We start from the raw sequence: 19,586 nt of genomic DNA on the forward strand, positions 1-19,586 counted from the left end.
ATGCTGAAAGTGACTTGTAAATAGGACTAGAGGAGTAAGACCTTATGGGATTTAATGTTTGCTATTCATCAAAGCAAGTTTGTTCACAGAGAAATGTGAATTGACGGCATTGCTGCAAGCAATTACTATTTTAGAAAAATTATGAAGTTTAAGAACTGTATCTATATTGGGATGATTAAAAAAAATGAAATGTCACCAAAAAAAACTTTTAAAAAAAAAACAATGCAATATGTCAAAATGTATGCATACAATAACAAAGTACAGGAGTTACCTGAACTTCAAAAGGATCACTAGATAACATAAGCCTCTCATAAATCAACATACTAGCACCATAAGCAATCAAACAATCACGTTCCATTTCTCCAACCCGTAGACCTGAAGGGGGATTAATTATATAAGTAGAAGCAAGTCAGGCTACCACATAACAATGCTATTATTTTGGTATCTTCATTATCTTCACCGTAGCCACTATACGCATGTTACATTCCGGATCAAGTATCACTTCCAGATAGGATGATTCACTAAAAAAGACAAGGGAGGGCTACCTTCACGTCTTCTGGATCCGGGCAAAAGCTTTGAGAAATAGACAGGGTTGCTTTTTGTAAGTTTTAATTATTGCCAAAGATATAAAGAGTAGGAGTTTCAGTCTATACAGAAACTTAGAAAGCCTTGAATTAAGATTGCTCAGCCCTTTAAGCTTACGTTGCTTAGGCATTTAAGTTTATGGCTCTCCTAGCAAAATTGTCATTGTTGAGTCGCCTCTATGAACGTATCATATATATTCAAGTATTTCTTCTTTTATCATTGAATTTGAGCGATGTCATCAAGTGCTTCTTGCTTATCCTCTCGTGTTATCCTTTTCTTGTAAACGATAAAATCAACAATTCAACAAAAAGGATAGAATCAGAACCTCCATTTCTAGCCCTCCCTTCTGTAGGTTGTCTAGTCATCATTGCACGTGGACCATTTCCTCGAGCATGCATTTTATCAAGCACCTGAACATCACCAGAGACCTTGCTTTTAAAATCCCAGCAAATTTTATTCATATGGAATGCAAGGAAATGTGAAGTCATGAGAGGAAATATTCATAAATTGAAGGTTACAATATTACTTTGTAAACAAAAAAATAAAATGATTTCCCATGCAAAATGCTTTTTTAAGATAAATATACTATCAGCGAAGGTCTATTAAGTTACTTGATATCAAATATAAAATTTTCTTCTAATATAAAAATAATAGTATCAGTATATTAAACTAAAATAGGAGCATTAATTTCATCTTGAATATTTGAAAAGTCAAAAGGAAAAAATAAGCTATCTAGTAAATGAACAATTAGGTTGCTTTTTCCAAAACAAGCATGACACATACAAAGAATAGTTATGCGAAATTCTGAATAACTGGAAAAGATGCCAAGGACCAAGTGTTTACAATCGCTTATGAACGTTGCGTCTACAGGGGATGTGAATCTAGATACAATTCCACATAGATTTAACCAGTAAAAGGTAGTCTTAGAAAAAATATCAGCATCTCCTGCCTTTATTTTCCTGACAGGATAAATGAAATTTGTGTGGCCCTTTTTCAATTTAAGGCGGACAAATATGATTTGAGCAAAAAAAAAAGGTGGACAAATATGATAGTTGATAAGCCATGAGCATGTGAACAAAACATCATTTGCAAGTAAGCAGAGCATCCCTGGAGTGCCAAAGTAAAGACTGCTCTCATCAAATAACCTTTCAAGCAACACAACTCGATCGTTAGAAGAAATGCATTATCCACTCCCACAAGATTGAACATAAACAAAATAGAAGCATTTCTATAATCAAAGTCTTGAAAGTAGGCATAAGAAGTGAAAAAAATAGACTATTATTTTAGAATTTCACACCCACCATGTGTTTTAATTTCTGGTAGTAAATTGGCCCCATAAAAATATATGCTTGCAACGGGCAACCCGTAATACCTGAAGAGTAAAAAGGTGAATCAGGATACTTCAACAATTAGCCGAAGGCAGCTTAAATTGCTGAAATAAGGCCTCCAACTTTATGGATTCACACAATGATATTTTCATTTTAACACAGTTCAGAGAAGCCAAAAAGAATAAAGAAATAATAAAAAAATTTATTTTTTGCCTTAAAGCTTTTCAATCTCTCTGCATTAAACATGAACATTTCTTTAAGAAACTGATAGGAACCAGAACTAGACACAACAATAAGCAGATAATGAAACAGTAAACGGGTTCCTGGAAATGAAGATATTACTCGAATATGATTAATCAATAGCAATCCTCCTACTCAGTGGGAGATAGGAAGTTACACAAAATGATTCACTCACACTCACAGCTCATACAATGGTCCTGACATTCGAGAGGTCAGCTCTCTCCTCACCATACACTCATGCAAAAAACGTCTTACCCCCCCCCCAAGCTACAACGGCTAAAATACTTAAAAGTAAACAGCACAGTCTCCCAAAATACACAACCTAGTACACAGACCTAAAAGACATTAGAGTGTGCTACTTTCTCCAAAAAGGTAGGAAATAGAAGTCAACTCCCAGGTTGCTTAGAAAGGACTGTTGCCATTTGCTTGCTTCTGCCTCTGTCGCCTCTTATAGGTATTTTTAAATAGGTTGATCCTATCAGAAACCATCTAAAAACACCAACAAGAAGCCACAAAATAACAAATGTCAAAGCAAAAGCACCCTCAATAAGTATAGAAAAATAGAAAAGATTATATGAATTTTTGTCTATATTCATGGTTAGGAAACGGGTACATATACGGGAGAGACAAGTCTTGCTATTAATGACTCGAGGTGACATAGAATAATATCCTAATGTGATGATATCTGATCCTATACTAATGATATGTATTATACTACTTTCGTTAATGCTAATAATATCTTTTCACTCCCCCTCAAGTTGGAGTATAGCTATTAATCATGCCTTACTTGCTACAAAGGTAATCAACCTTAGCCCCATTGAGGGCTTTTGTAAACAGATCACCCAATTATTCCCAATTTTCACATCATGTAGAAATAAAAATCTACTTAATCTTATCCCTAACAAAGTGACAACCAATCTCAATGTACTTTGCAAGTTCATGAAACACAGAGTTGGAGGCTAAGTCATATGTGTAAGGCAGCTTAACTATCACATCATGGCTTCACTTGTAACAAGGTCTTGAGACCAACCTCCTTCAATAATTGATACACCCACACTATCTACCACACAGATTATGCCATAGGTCCATACTTCGATTCTATGCTCAACTCTGATACCGCATTTTGCTCCTTGCTCCCCTAAGACCCCAAATTTCCACCCACGAGGACACTAAATGTCTATGTGATCATGATTCCTGTATTTTACACCTCGACTTGAGATTCCCTTTAGGTGATAAAAGACATACTCCAAAGCTGCTGATTAATTAGCAGTTGGCGATGCCATGAATTGATTGAGCACATTGACCAAGTAAGTGATACCAGGATGACTAGCCATGAAATAGTTCAATTCCCAATTAGTCTCCAATATTTCTCAAGAGCTTCAAACAGTTTGCTCTTACAAGCATCAAGTAGTGGATCAGGGGCCACAACGTGATGCATGGTGCAACTCCTACCTTTCCTATTTCCTTCAAAAAGTCAAGAACATATTTCCTATGAGTCAATGCCTTTCTTACTCTTCAAAACCTCAATTCCTAATAAGTACCTTAGCGAACCCAAATCTTTTGTCTGGAAGAAGTGAAGGAAGGATTTGAGTGATAAAATTCCCGAGGTATTACTACCCATAATCACAATGTCATCAAGGCCCACAATTAGGAGAATCATGATATCATTTGTTCTCTAACAGAACACAAAATGGTCACTTACTTTTGACTCCTATCGAATTTTGAATCCAAGCATGAGGACTTTGCTCTAAGCCATATAAGGATTTTCTTAAGCAACATATGATAGGGTGATTGCATGAGAAGGGTGAAAAAGAGAGAGGAACAAAAAGAGAATGGGAAAAAAGAAACTAGAATTACTAAATAATTCGATAATTCAAAACATATGAGAAAAGACTCACCACCGCTCATGTTTATAAGTCATGGATAATCTTAATCCTAATTAAATATCTAACTCAAATCCTTAAATATATAATTTCAGCATCAATAAAATATTCTATCTAAATCTTAATATAATATTCTATCCAAATCATAATAAATTATTCTAAATATACTGAACAAAATAACTTAGCTACCCTAATTACTTATTCGCAAATCACATATCAATACCCCTGTGAAGAGCGCTTGCCCTTAAGGGTCCATGATGTGAAATGACAAGTGTTGTTGCAATCGATATAGTTCTTCATCCGGAAGGCTCTTCCATTGCACCAAGACTACTGAAATAATTCTGCGTCTTTTCCTCCCCATTCTCTTGTTCAAAATCTTCTTGAGTTCCAAGTGTTAAGGTGAAGTAGGCCAATCAATGGGAGAGTGCGTTGCTTAACAGTTAGATCAAGACACAACTTCAGCAAGGAGATGTGAAAGGTGGATTGTATCCTTGAATCAAGTGGCAGAAGCAATTTGTATGCAACTAGCCCTATCCATTGCAAAATGCTATAAGATCCAAAATGTCTAGGACCCAATATTTGAGAGCTCCTAGATGCAGCAGAAATCTGTCTATACGGTTGGAGCTTGAGAAAAACCCATTGTCCCACTTGAAACTCCCTATTTGATCGATGCAAATTTGCTTTTTGCTTCATCCTATTCACAGCCCTATGTAGGTTATATTTAGCAATCAACAAAGTCTTTTCTCACGCTAACAAAGGCATTTGTTGGCAAATAAAGGATATGCACTAGTGACTTTTGCCCAAACAACTCATAAGGAATTATCCTTGTTGAGGTGGCATCATACCGCCATTCAACAAAGCAAGCCATTTGCACCAATCCTTAGGCTTCTCCCTACACATACAAGGCAAATAAGTTTCTAAACATCAACTTCACACGTAAAATTGACAGATATATATACTCATAGGGCAAATGTATGAAATGCGCCTGAATGATTTGTATGCCTATTATACAGGTTCTAAGTCTTGACATGGTAAGAAATGGGTTCTTTTGATTATATTAAGAATGTGTTGGGCAATAGGAAAGAGGAAGAATCCGGATCTATTTTGTTATCAAAAGTTTTTGCAAATAGGAATTGATAGTGTTTGAACCACCAAGTTAGTTTTGCTAAAAGTAATCTTTGGATTTTTTATTTTTCAGAGAATTCCATTCCGTTAGTACCTTGAGTTTTTAGAAGAAATTTTTAGAAGTCTAGTTTTTCAAGCTACTGAATAAGTCCTTGGTGGCTCATAATTAGTAAAATATTGCTAATAGAGGTTCCTAGAGTAAGGTATTACATTTTTGGTGTTTGATGTCCAAAAATTGTTAAAACAATATAGAGCCAAAAAGGGATGGAAGAGTGGTACAAAGTGAGCTTATTTACTTAACTTGTCTATAATCGCCCAAACCGTATATTTTCCATTGGACTTAGGCAACCCTTTGATAAAGTCCATAGCGATACTTTCCCACTCTACTAGGTATGGGAAAAGGCTGCAAGAAGCTTGGATACACCACAGCTTCATATTTCGACGTTGCATGTGTATCACAATGCTGAATAAAATCTGTACTATCTGTAAATAAATTTTTCCACCAAAATAATGACTTCACCCTTTAGTAGCATGAATACCCGATGCCCGCCTTGAGGGATAGCATGAAGCCACTCCAGTATTTTCCGCCACACCATTTGGGAATTCACCAGCTACTAATCTGCAATGTTTCCTTAAAAATCATCCATCCCAAGAATATTTTGTGAAATTAATCCCTTCAAATCTGCATCTTCTTCCCAACTTTTCCTAATGTCCATCAACGATTCATCTGAATAAGCAACAAGTGGGATTTGAAATTCATTATTTTTGCTATTCTTCACACCTACAGCACTGTTCGTGGTTGCAAAATTCGAACTTGCCTTGTGAACCCTCCTTGTCCTATGCTAGCACTTGGTGCCAAAGGTATGCTTTTTCATCCAGGTGGATGCCATAACTTTTGACTCTTCCAGGACCTCATCTAAATATCCATTGTGCTTTATGTCAGAGCGCTAGAAATAGGGAAAATCCACCTTAGTGAATCAAGTAGGAGGTCGATACTCCCTGCGTCATCGTCATGGTCGCTTTGGTCGACAGTGACCATTAACGCTCCATCATTGCCAGATGCTACATCCTGAGTGAGCATCTCTATTTGGTTAGACAGAGCCCAAATCATAGTAGGTAAGGCGCTAAGTTCTCTCAGTTCTTCTTTAATAGCTTGAACCCATCCTTCAAATTGCTCTTCTGAGAACAAGTTTCAGGCATACAGGCCAAGAGTTGCTTGGCTCTGGTACCACTGATAGGGTAATTGTAGAAGAAGGGTGAAAGCGAGAGAAGCATAGAAAGAGAATAGGAAAACAAAACAAGGTTGACTACATAATTTGAGAAATCAAAACATATGAGAAAATACTGATCAGTACTCGTATTTATAAGTTATGGGATCCTAATCCTAATTGAATATCCAACTTAAATCGTTAAATATCTAATTTGAATATCGATTAAATATTATAAACATTAAAAAATTTCTAAATGAAATAACTTAACTACCCTAAGTACTTATTTACAAACCACATATCAACATACTTTCCCATGCTCAAACTCAAACCCTCAATCTGTCAACCGTGTCACCGGAAGACTAGAAAGGATACAGAATGCTAAATAATTAAAAATAAAATAAAATTTATTGCCTTGATAACATTTAAAGAAATAGAAAAAGATTACATGGATTTCTTGGGTATATTCAAGATCAGGAAATGGGTGTGCATAGATAGGGAGAAATGAGTCTCAATATTAATGACTCATAATGACAGAACAATATCCTAATGTAATAATACTCAACCCTATACTAATGATACAGATTATACTAATTACATTTATGCTAGTAATATTTATACAATAACATAAGCATCCACTCTAACTAAATACCCCCCAAGAACAGCCAATGCAATTAGATCTTGTCATATTCATACTTCAACTTTTATCATACATCTATGGATCTAACCTGATATCAGTGTTCTTTGTATACAAGCTGTTTCATTAAACAAAAGCCCAAAAATATTGTCATAGAAAACTTATTGCATAGATGATAACTCTAGGAGATGCCAAAGGGAAAACCTGAATAAATGAAGTCTTTCCCACTGTAGTTGAACCCATGCTTCACAAGAGTTTCACTGCCATAGTGTAATAAACTTTTAAGAATACAAGTGTCGATAAATGATAAAGGCTACACCATAGACAAGTAAGATACCTTATAGTTTCAACCTTGTCGGCATGGCCACTTCTTTCTCCAAAAGCACTTCCATAATGGAATCTACCACACGAAACCCCAGCCTTTCCCCCAAGTAGCTCTATCATCTTTCCAACTGTCATACGACTAATACCATAAAAAAGGTGAGATCAAGAAGAATTTGCAACAATGTTACAAAAAAAATTTCTTACCTAAGGACAATATGGTATTGATGGAAAAAATAAGAGATGGCTCAATGTTAAACATTGCAACTAGAAAGAAAAAATAGAAGCTGGAAATAAAATGATGACCCATAAAAAGAGGGAGCTATGGCACTTGCTTGTATAGTACCAATCAATTCAACACACTCCACCTTGGACTTATGCCAAACTAAAAAGCATTTTCAGCAACCCAACCCCCCCCCCAAAAAAAAAAAATCATAACTAGTTTCAAGTATCATTGCTTTACTAGGAGTCTGAAACCCCCGACAATCTACTAGGTTATGCATGCTTGACCAAACAGTCTCAACAACTATCCGTATATATATATATATATATATATTTACACGCGCGCATATCATATTTAGCAAGTTGGTAGGATATATTTTGGCTAAAATGATTAAGAATCTAAACCTACTAGAATTCACAAAGGTATTTACAATAAACCAAGAAATTATCCATAGAAAAGTAAAAGCCTACATCACATAAATAGCCACCCACAAATAGGCAAATAACTTTCCTTAAAATATTTTAGCTGTCAATGTTTCGATCACAAGTACTGTGTGAAATCTTCAATTTTTCCTCTTTCTCTATCCAAGGTAATATAGAAATGGACTGGCAGGGAAAACAATCATGAATCCATAAAGTAGCCTTCCAACATACTTATAGAAAGATAAGTTTAAACTTTTTATTATGACATTGTGATGCAAAAGATGGGAAAAGAAAATAGGATGGGATTAAGAGAGTAAAAACAGAACTTCATTAATGATCCCAATATAATGCCTTATTTCAATATATCCAAATACAAATAAACTCTAAAATAGGAAAACCCTTATTCTAAATTAAATATAATGCCCAAATAATCAAATATTTACTACTCACGTCAGATCTCCCTCATTTACAACCATATGGCAAATAACTTGATATGTCAAAAGAAATTGAACAAGTTTTTACCCAGCTTCCCACATGCCATATTGAAGAATATGATTGATGGATGAATCATATTACCTAGGAAATCCATGAGGATTCATAATCAGATCAGGACAAATGCCACGCTCAGAAAATGGGAAGTCTTCCTGCTGAACGATTGTTCCACAAACACCTTTTTGCCCATGTCTGCTGCTAAATTTGTCACCAAGCTAAAGCAACAAAAATAAAGTCCATAAGAAAATTCAAAATAAGTAAAACTCTCCACAACAAAACCTAAAACTATTTACCTCTGGCCTACGAGTATGACGAATCAAAAATTTGATACACATGTTGTTATCCTTATCAGAGCACAGAACCACTCTGTCCACTACACAAGATTCTCCTTCAGGACCTTTGAATGTTTGTATACTAGGTTGATATGCGCTGGCAGTGAGGAAACCAAAAAAAATACATTGGATATTACATCATGCAGCATGACTCTAATAGAAGTCCCCTTGGTACCAATATTTCCACTCAAAGTTCAAAGACTAACCTATCAGGCAAATTTGCAGCAGATCCTTTCATTTCAGTCTTCGTATTGATAGGGGATTGTTTATTGATATATATGTCATTTGGCCTTATAATTTCCCCAGGTGCAGCAAGCCCATCATCATCAAGTATCTAAGGAGAATAGGAAAATATCCAACAGCATAGGAAAATATTTAAATCACATTTAAATCAACATAGATAGTTTTTGTGGACAATAGATTTATGGTCTAATTCAATCAATCATGAGTTGTCTTGGCCAAAAAAAAAAAAAAAAGATGTCTACAGTACTATAAAAATGACAGCACATCAATATGTTTCTCACAAATCACAATTATGCCACAGCAAAGAAAGAATTAAAAAGCCTCAGAAACATGCTTGAATTTGTGTGCGAATAATATTTGCTAGCAAATTTATTATAGCAAAGTCCATGACAGGAAAAGCCCAATGGTAGGAACCAGTTGCTGTACGAGAGATTCAGGCTGAAGATAAGTAGCAAGATGAAGACTCAACAGTGTTTGGTCACAGTCAGATAGAAGCTTAACTTAAATCACCTTTTGAATAATCAGGAGATACAACAACTGATCTCTGCGCACTTATGGATGGGAACGCAGCAAACAAGACAGCCGAGCACAGACCGTATTCATTTGCATTATTTGATTGTTCAGAAAATTGGAAAAGACAAGGTCAGTTGTATTGCACCGTATAAGAACATGATGCCCGAATACAAATACAACCAACCAAACATATCCCCTTCCTTCCCTTTCCATTCCCTCCCTTACTCTCCGCTCCCCTCCAAATTCCCAAACATATCCAAAATGCTTTGGAAATTGATTTGGCAAAACTAGCCAAGTAGTGAGTGTTCTAAAAGAAATCGCCACCTGTATCTGATTTGCTTTAAAATGAGATAATCCTCGTCAAAAGGCACTACTTTTCCCAGAGCAAGCAAAGATGTTCATCCAAGATGGTTTGGGTGGTAATTTTGGCAGATAGAGAAGTTCCTTCAGAATTGTAACCTTGCTCAATGGGTATCTTGAAGAGGAAATTTACATGGACGTCCCTCTGGGCTTAACAAATTCAATAACAACTTTGTGCACAGATTACAAAATCTCTACATGGACTCAAGCAATCCATAAGAGCGTGTTTTGGAGGAATTATTAAGGCCTGGTTTTACACAAAGGGAAGCAAATCACATCCCTTTTCCTCAAGGTATTAGAAGGCACTAGTCTGGTTGTTTACAAAGACGATATTATGTAATGAAGTCACTCACCTAAAGAAAGTATTGGGTGAGGAATTTTTTAAATTCAAAATTGGGAGCTTTAAAGTACTTTTACATGCACAGTAGCTCAATGCAGAAAAGAGGAGGCGTCCCAAGAAAATACACAAAAATTATGTATTCGGGAGTAATGCCATTAATGCTCCCATGGATTCATTGCACAAGATTGAGACATTATGAAGAGCTGGGTTCCCCGTAACAAAACTAAGCACGTTAAAATTCATCAGGATTTTATCAAAAGAAAAATCAGAAAACAAAATCATTGAGGTACACCTATGTAATAACAAAAAGATAATGTCCAAAATCAAAGCTGCAATAACTGAATTTCACGTTTGCTCATCTAAGTATTCTTGACACATCCTCACAAATTTCAGCAGGAGTGCAGGATTACTAACTTTTGTTATCTCTTCCCCCCCCCCAACCCCCCAGATTGAGTTTATGGACGCTACTATATATCTTATAAGCTCAAGAGATAATAATAAATTTGTACATTCTTCTTAGCTCCTAGCCCATCAACCTATCAACAAGCATTAATGCGTTTACTCAGAGGAAGATACATTAAACCGCCTCTTTCCTATGACCACTCATCAGTCTCTTCAAAGGTTCATCCTAGAAGTCAATAATGCTCTAGATTATTTGAACTTCTGAATAAGCATTGACTCACTGGACTTATAGAACATATGGAAGCCAAATCTAACTTGACAAAAGCCCCTATGAATAAAAAGTTCGCCTTGGCAGTACACAAAACAGTTTTCCCCTAGAAAGTTGGTTACCAAAACAATTCTTGAATCACAATATATGAATAAGTTATGGGCAGTATAACCTTAGTACATTTCAAACAAATCAGTACACAATAAAATCAATAGAAGAGTGATTTCTATCAAAGCATGTTACCTGCATACGCCCCGCATTATCTGCAGTTCTATCAGGCCTAAGTATCCTATCTGATGTGTTATTATCATACTTTTGATTAATAGCAGTGTACCTATACATAAGGAAATACCATGTCTTGGTCACCTTAGATGAAGGGTTAAAGAAATACAGCAAAACACTGCCCAACAAGATGAAGTGTAAAATCACCAAATTAAGTTATTTACTTTTTCATAACAATGCAACGGCCAAACCCACGATCAAGAGATGCCTTGTTCATGACAATTGCATCCTCTATGTCATAGCCACTATAGCTCATAACAGCCACTGTGGCATTCTGGCCGGCTCCAAGCTTATCATACCCAACCTGAAAGAATTAAGGATTAGCCCCAACACTTTATTTGAAGAACACAGGGGTAACAATATACCAACCAGTTCAATTGTCCTGGTAGTCAGCAAAGGTCGTTGAGGATAAACCAGTAGGTACAACAAGGTGTCCATCCGGCAAAGCTACAAGAGTAACATAACATCCAAAGAAAATTTAGTTAATAAAATACATTGAGCATGTCAATTTTTGCAAGAGTAACATGATATGATATGCTAACAAAAAGGAAAGAATCAGAACTAGTTAACAAGTCATTAAGTAGGCCTATAAATAAGGGGGATTCAATATGTTGTAATAAAACTTGTGAATGTAAAGTTTTCCCTTCTCTCTCTCACATCCCACTCTATCTCTCCTTATTCTCTCTTTTCCCCCCTCTGCTCTATCTTTCTCTCTCATTCTCCTCCTTTCTCCCACTATCTCTCATTCCCAATAAATATTCTACAAAGGTGGTATCAGAAACACTCAGGTCTTGGCACCCACAAGAACAACACAAAGGTAACGGAGGAATGGCTCAACAAGATTGGATGCCAGTAGGAGAAATTGAACCTAGTCAAAAAATTGAGCAAGATGGTCTTCACAATGTCAACACAATTGCAAGGATACATGTAAGAAAGGAATATGTTGCGTCTTCAACAACATTGGAGCAAAACAGAATTTAACAATGATATTGATTGCCTTCAAGCTTCCAGAGGTGTTTGGATAGAATCAAAACATGGTTTTAAAAGTACTTTTACGATATACGAAATAAATATATGGAAGAGTTTATCTCGATTTGTAGAAAAGTACTTTTCAGAAGCACTTCTGTTACAACCCAAACAAACCCTCAGTTTCCCGAAGAGTATTTATTGAAAGCATACATTTCAGCTTTACAAGAAGATTACACAAGGCCTCTTCACTTATTTAAACCTCAGACCACACACGAAGCCCAATCTCTTGCAAGGATGCCAGAGATATTCTTGTAAAGACAAGCCAAGAAGGCAAGAAAAGCCTTATAAGATCAAGAAGAAGGCCTAACAGCTCAAAATGGGGTTCCACTCAAGCAAAGTATGGTGGAGCACAGGTTGTTTTTGCCACCCAAGAAAGTGGTGGGTCTTATTCAACCACCACCCAAGAAGGGTACAAGGTGCAAGACATCCATAGATGAGAAATCCAAAGGCAAAGACAACACGAGAATGGCTTGACTCCAGGAGCTACATCTACAAGATGCATTTGACGCAGTTAATAGTAAATGCATGGCCAAAAATCAATGACCACCATACATTTAATGGAAATAAAACTCATGACTGGGCCAGCACATAATAGCATATGTATTTTGGATGACTACCTTTTGACATATAACCTATATCTCTACAATCAAGTGATCTAGAGTGAAATCCTCACAGCCTCCATTCCCATGACTACATTTTAATCAGAGTAGCAAAGAACAACTTCCTGTCCAACTTACAAGCCAAGATTACCCATAGAAGGGGCAATGTAAGATACTTATTTTTGGGAATAATTCCTATGACGTCAAAACAAGCACCATTAGACACTATTTATAATCACAAATGTAGGCATATTTTCAACAAAAATCGACAAAACTACCCATGACATATTGTTTGCTATGAATACCCCTTTACTGTTCTGACAGTTTGATTACTTGAATCCATTAGAAGTGTGTTTTACTATTTATTTTATTTATTGAACCTATTGTCAAATAAGTTAAATCCCGGGGATAATACACTCTCCTTAGTTTTGGGAGTACTGTTGCAAATTCTCCCATGACATGACTATATGAACAAGGATCCTCCTCACTCGTATCAAAGAAAAGAGTATATTGTCTGTTTCAGATCAATTCACAAAATCATGAGGATTTCAAATCTTGATCCATGTGGACATGGACCTGCACACTTGCGCAAACATACATATTTACTTGCATAAAAAACAAATCCATTGAAAACTTGTTAAATTATGTGTTTAAAAAAAAGCTCCAAATTTTTACAGTTGTTCCATAAAAACAAGAAAAACAATTTTACCTGATTGTAAGCTATATTCCCCATAGCTTGTTTTCCCATCGCACACTACAGTTATCCAAAAAGAATGAATTTCATGATACAAGGCAACAAGCATATAATGAGTTTAGATGAGAGAAAGAGGAAACAAGAGCAACGAAAGATGAGGAAACCTGATAAGTGTTTCGGGGTGACTGATTATGATGAGGATAGGGAATAAGCCCTGCAATAACCCCTAAGATGGTAAAAGGCTCAATTTCAATATGAGTAGTTTCTGCTGTAGCATCTCCTTCATATAAAGCAATCTACAACATAGAAAAAAGGCAGCAAGATTCACTTTCATTAGTAAATAGTAACAAGATTTTATGACTAAAAGAGGCAACAAGTAGTAAGAGAAAAACAAACCAGGGCATTGTTTTCCTCATTAACATCAAGATACTCAATCAAGCCATCACGTAAAAAATCATCAAATGTGCGCACTCCATCCTGAAAAAGCATGAAATTTGAATTCATATGAGCAGCTTCCTTTCTTCCCACAATAAAAGCTTTAAGTAAACTAACCATTAACTCCTTCATATGATGCTCTTTGACTCTTGATATGCCCTTGTCAGCAATGACGAGTGGACGACAAACTCTACCGCCATCTGAAGCCAAGTAAACACACCGCTAAAAAGATAAATTACAACCATATCAGTTTTTCACTTACATCAACTAGTAAAGTATCTTGCACAAAACAGTGTCACTGAAGAAAATTGGGAAGTGAAACAAAACTGCATATAAAGCAAGAGAGATGTGTAGGGCAATAATGAAGCAATGAGAATCAGCAATAAGCTAAAATGATTTTATAACAGTGTCAACTGATGGAGATTATTTAGACCCACAAACATAATAATTCTTGCATGCATACACATACGTGCACACGCGCGCGCGTGTGATTTAGCATGTTTTATTCTCCTCTTTGCCTTTGTATGTGTTGTGATCTGTTTTTGCATCATTAGTAATCATGGGCTTGCGAGCCCATGGCGGTGTTCCTTCCCTGTAAGTATTCACTTGTTTCATCGAATAACACATGTGAACTAAGGCGTGTTTATCCACATCAACGTTACCACTTTATTAAATGGAAAGATGGATGGATGGATGGATGATATTGTGAAGCTAAAAGGTATACTCCCAAACGAAATTAAGATATTTAAACCAAAGAACCTCTTAAGAAGCAGATCACTTATGCCAAGATAAGTGTTAGAGTTTGATGGAGTCTCGTATTGGAGAGCCAAAAAAAAAAAGGCAACAGTAACTCTTGTAGTATCAAGTGGCATGGTCCTTCCTCAAAGAGTTGACTTTTAAGGGTTCCCCGTGCTTGCACAGGTCTTGATCAAAATTCAACTGGGGCTGTCAAGGATTAGGGGTTTGCATTTGTCTAGGAGTCTTACAATTGTCACGTGTTGGTGGATTTTAGGGCTTTCTTCACAAGGCCCAATAACTGAGTCCTTTATTGTTCTGAATATCTCCTCAACTTTATTTATTACTCTGTTTAAGAAAGATTATATCAGGAATATGTCGTAGATTTTTCAATTACCTATATATCTATATAATCTTGTTTCCCATCTTTATCTTGTTTCCTACTTTTTTATTTCCTATTTTGTTTTGTTTCTTATTTTGTTTGATTCTCCCCCATGATTTGGGGGATTGCCGGATTGAACATCCAATATCTTGTGGCTGCCTCCCTTGTGTGTGTGTGTGTGTGTGTGTAAATATTGGTATGATGAATGAAATATGGAACAAAACTTCCCAAAATCCACAGTTACAATTATCTTCATGATTGAGTATCTGATATCTTGTGGCTACATCAACGTTACTTTTAGAATATTACAAATAAAGACGTCCACAGCTGAAGTGAGTGTTTTCTTTAGCCCCTATGATAAACCTAACTATACCTATGCTTCAACACAAAAGGCCAACAATAACATATGAGAGACGACATGTTAAATAAATATCAGAAGAGAATTTAAGTTTCTTGGTTTGATAACAACAATGGCAATAACCACCTCTTCTTCAAGATAAGGAGGGTGGCTAGAGGATATTACTACATCGTGATATAAGATCCAATAAAGATGTAGTAACAAATACGAAAGTCTCACATTGAGTAGTATAGGATGCTTTATAAGATATTTAAAGGGAGAATTTCACACAAGTCCCAAAGTCTCTATTTAATTTCCAATCAAGCCCAAAACAATCTGAAACTTCATTTCAGTCACGTTGAACCAAAATGCATTTTAACAACAAAAAACAGCTAAATAACAACTGTAAATATGAAATTTTACAACTCCCAATTTTCACAATAATAAGATGAACATGAAAAATTCATAAGTGATCATGGGTAAGTTTTGCAAGTGGAAGTACACATTTTACCAATAAAAAATAGCTAAATAACAACTGCGCATATGAAAACCTACAGCTCAATTTTCATTACAAGATGTGAACATGCAAAATTTATAAGTGTTTATATGAAAATTTGCATATTTTGACTTGCAAGCTTGCGTATAAGCATTGTGAATCTTTCAAATCTTTCATGTTCACATTTTGTTGTAATGAAAATTGGGGGTTGTAAATTTTCATATGTACAGTTTTTATTTAGCTTTTTCTTTCTTGTTAAAATGCATATTTTTCACTTGCAAACTTACCTATTTAAAATGCATATTTTTCACTTGCAAACTTACCTATGAGGTTGTTAAAATTTTTAGGACCAACATGGTCATTTTTACTTCAACCTTAATTTCATTTTGGGTCAAGAAGACTGAAATAAAATTTCAGAATGTCTTGGGCCTCATTGGAAATTAAGTTCAGAATGTGAGACTCATTTGAAATTCTCCCATAATGAGTAAAAACTACCTACTCAAGATTCTTTACCCACTTAGATGCCCTTAAGATACACAGAAACAGTTAAATCAAAGTAGAATTTACAGACAAAAGAAAATGAACCAAGACACCAGAAAATGGCAGAAACAGATTAAAAAAACTATAATTAGAAGTATTTACCTGCTTTTCATTGACAAAAACACTTACAAACTCGCCAATTTTTCCAGCCCTCCTCAACTTTCTCATTGCAGTAGCAAAACGCTTGAAAAGAGAGGAAAAAAATGATGATGATGATGATGATGATTATGTCAATAATAACTTCACAGGAATACTAGTGCAAACATGTGTGCCTCTTCTGCTTTATCAAGAGGGAACTTCCACAGAAATTACAGTACCTGTGGCCTCCGATGCTTGCCAAGTATCAGCCCATTAAAAATAATAAGAAATGAATTTGGCGTGTGAAGCTCTTCCCCAGAGAGCAGTTCCAAATCTTCAACACCCAAAGAATAGCACTGCCACAGATATAATTAAGCTTCAGAAATTATAGCACACAAATTAAGAAACAATGTGCCAGCTGCCTATACTCTTGCATGCACACTTAAGGAGGCACCTTGACATAGAAACAAATTTCAAACAACCAAACAAATAGAAGGGCATACATATCCCACACTCTAGATGAAACAATTACAATATAAAAATTTCTTCACAAAAATAATAAAGACTACAAATTAAAAATATAAGAATTTATATGCCAAAATAACACTACCTCCAGTCTTAATCACAAGACCTCGTTTATAGTCTACAAACGAGGTCTTATAATTAGGACTGAAGGTAGTAAAAAAATCGGGAATTACATTAGAAAAAGCATACCAGAGAAATTAGGGGGCCCTCCTCTTCATCAGTAGTAACATGAGTCATCAAAGCCAGGTTTTTCACCAATCCACAGGCCTCGCCTTCTGGAGTATCACAGGGACAAAGCATTCCCCACTGTATTGAAAGGAATAGAACAAAAATGGAGGGCGTGAATCAGAAGGTAGAAAAGATATTTTAAAGGTCAGAAGTTTGTCCAATGGCATATAATACCTGAAAAAATGTGGCTTACCTGGCTAGGCTGTAAAGCTCTAGGTCCACTTACTTTCCTGGATTTCTCAAACTGCGGAGAGATTCTTGTCACATGCCCCATGGTCCCTATAAATGATAACCTAGCTAGCACCTATAAATAGAGAAATCTCATCAGTCAGAATGTGTAATTGCATTAAGGGCCTAGAGCCAAGAAATGATAAAGCGACCTTATCCCCAGCACTCAAGCTCTCACCAAGACATAAACCCCTTCTGTGATCATATTTCCAATAATATATGAAGATGATGGAAAGTAAAATTGTTAAGAACGTAATAAACCTGGGTCATCCCTTTTCTGTGCATCTTGAACCTTTTGATGTCAAAATTACCAGTCGAGAGAGTCCTTTCCAGCCCAGATGTGATAAAGTCTCTAGTAACATACTATAATACACATATTAGGGGCGAAATGTAGGCAGAAATCAAGACAAATCAAGACAACCATGAGATCAAGGTGAACAGACAAAGTATAAAACAATTCCTGAATAAACATTCTAATAGCTGTGATATATATCACGTGATAAACTTCAATAAAAAATCATAAATGAATAACAGTTGCTGTGACATTTTTATTTCCAATTCATTCATCTAGTTTTGAATCTTTGCCTGAAAATATAATTTTATTTCATTATTGTTAGATCTTATATTCAACAGTAAATACATTTAGGCAACCAAAAGATGAACCCCTTGAGGAATGAATTCGATTAGCATTGCATAGATTACATTTTGCATTTGATAATGCTCAATCATAGATATTAAAGAGGGCTCACATGAGAAAAGTCAAAGCGGTTTGTCTTGTTATTCTTCTCCAAGAATTTATCAACGTACATCTTAACTTCACTTATCATCGTCTTAAAGAGATCCTAAAAACAATCAAAAGCATAACAATTAGTGCAATGAAAATCGTGCAAAGTATCTCCAAACAAACAGGTGCATAAATAAAATTAGATGCTACCTCAAAAAGAAGAGATACTAATTGGCCAGATAACTCCAGCCGCTTGTTCCCCACATAATCCTTTAGAATAAATTAAACGACACAGTTAATAGATATAGCACATAGACCTTGCCCCTACACGCAGCAAAAGGGGACATTATTTTTGGGATGCTCTTGAAATGACTAATAAATTATGTGATTCATGTGATCATTCAAGCTGAATGCATTAGTTTAAATGGAAAGTGAGGTTGCATTGGCTTCAGTTGTTAGAGTATGTTTTGGGGGAAAAAATATTATAAATATGAGTATCAACAAGATGTAAAGAATACCAAATCTGGCATAATCCTGATAATAATTACAGACCTACATATCATCATCCCTCCTGTTTCTTTTCCCACCCTAAATCTTTAGCCACTGGGCACTTATTCCCCGATAATCTTCTTATTTACTTGATTTCATAAGCTCAATGCTCATATTAATAGAAATATTCCAGAATATTTTCGACATTGTTTGTCAATGACCACTTCAACTGTTTGTTGAATGCCAATAAATAAATTTACCATAATCTCCAATACACTAAAGTCATTTTCTCATTGTGGACAAGGTCCAACCCTATGGACCTTGTAATATTTAAACCTCCTCGGCAAAAGCCATTTGGGCTTGAAAGATGGACACGAAACAGGTTGGCCATACCCAGTGCAAAAATATCAAATTAATTATGGAGCATGGGAGAGTGGCAAGCATCAAACTCCTGACAGCTGGGTCATAGGGGCTCATATACCATGTCTATGACCATTTCAAGTCAATACTAAGCAATTAAGTAAAGGCACATAAATAATTTTTATTGTAACCCTTGAAAAAAGTCTGCCTTCTTCATTGAAGCACATTTCATTCATGAAGCACAAGTAACAAGGCTCTCCCTACTCTTGTATCATGTAAAACAGAACCTTTTCTTTATTGCCTTTATACAGTCTCACATATTAAGAAAGATATTACCTTGTCATCCATGGTATCCTTATTTAGAATAGCATCCATCATGCGTCTGATCATAACAGCAACATATACACATTTTGGCCTAAAATTATTCTGATGCACCTGATGGGGGAAAAACAGAAGCAGCTTAGATCAGTCTCAACAATAATCACCAAGTGTAAGAACCCTCA

At 35.7% G+C, this 19,586-nt stretch overlaps 1 protein-coding gene across 1 annotated transcript in view; it reads right to left on the reverse strand.

The window, feature by feature from the left end:
• The window catches only part of LOC114754079 (DNA-directed RNA polymerase III subunit 2), a 39,622-nt gene that overhangs the window by 1,620 nt on the left and 18,416 nt on the right, over window positions 1-19,586 (reverse strand). The window contains exons 14-36 of the mRNA XM_028942821.1: window positions 19,420-19,518; window positions 18,445-18,504; window positions 18,260-18,352; window positions 17,772-17,873; window positions 17,476-17,586; window positions 17,244-17,360; window positions 16,769-16,885; window positions 16,554-16,634; window positions 14,079-14,183; window positions 13,923-14,003; window positions 13,691-13,822; window positions 13,542-13,586; window positions 11,574-11,651; window positions 11,369-11,508; window positions 11,166-11,256; window positions 9,003-9,130; window positions 8,758-8,893; window positions 8,549-8,679; window positions 7,344-7,469; window positions 7,211-7,266; window positions 1,887-1,957; window positions 911-995; window positions 272-375 (exon numbers count right to left, since the gene is read on the reverse strand). Of these exons, the coding sequence (XP_028798654.1) occupies window positions 272-375; window positions 911-995; window positions 1,887-1,957; window positions 7,211-7,266; window positions 7,344-7,469; window positions 8,549-8,679; window positions 8,758-8,893; window positions 9,003-9,130; window positions 11,166-11,256; window positions 11,369-11,508; window positions 11,574-11,651; window positions 13,542-13,586; window positions 13,691-13,822; window positions 13,923-14,003; window positions 14,079-14,183; window positions 16,554-16,634; window positions 16,769-16,885; window positions 17,244-17,360; window positions 17,476-17,586; window positions 17,772-17,873; window positions 18,260-18,352; window positions 18,445-18,504; window positions 19,420-19,518 (2,289 nt within the window). The remainder of the gene's footprint in view (window positions 1-271; window positions 376-910; window positions 996-1,886; window positions 1,958-7,210; window positions 7,267-7,343; window positions 7,470-8,548; window positions 8,680-8,757; window positions 8,894-9,002; window positions 9,131-11,165; window positions 11,257-11,368; window positions 11,509-11,573; window positions 11,652-13,541; window positions 13,587-13,690; window positions 13,823-13,922; window positions 14,004-14,078; window positions 14,184-16,553; window positions 16,635-16,768; window positions 16,886-17,243; window positions 17,361-17,475; window positions 17,587-17,771; window positions 17,874-18,259; window positions 18,353-18,444; window positions 18,505-19,419; window positions 19,519-19,586) is intronic.

This window comes from Neltuma alba, unplaced genomic scaffold (genome assembly GCF_004799145.2).
Source record: "Neltuma alba isolate B1F8T4 unplaced genomic scaffold, ASM479914v2 tig00010068_pilon, whole genome shotgun sequence".
Lineage (NCBI taxonomy): Eukaryota > Viridiplantae > Streptophyta > Magnoliopsida > Fabales > Fabaceae > Neltuma > Neltuma alba.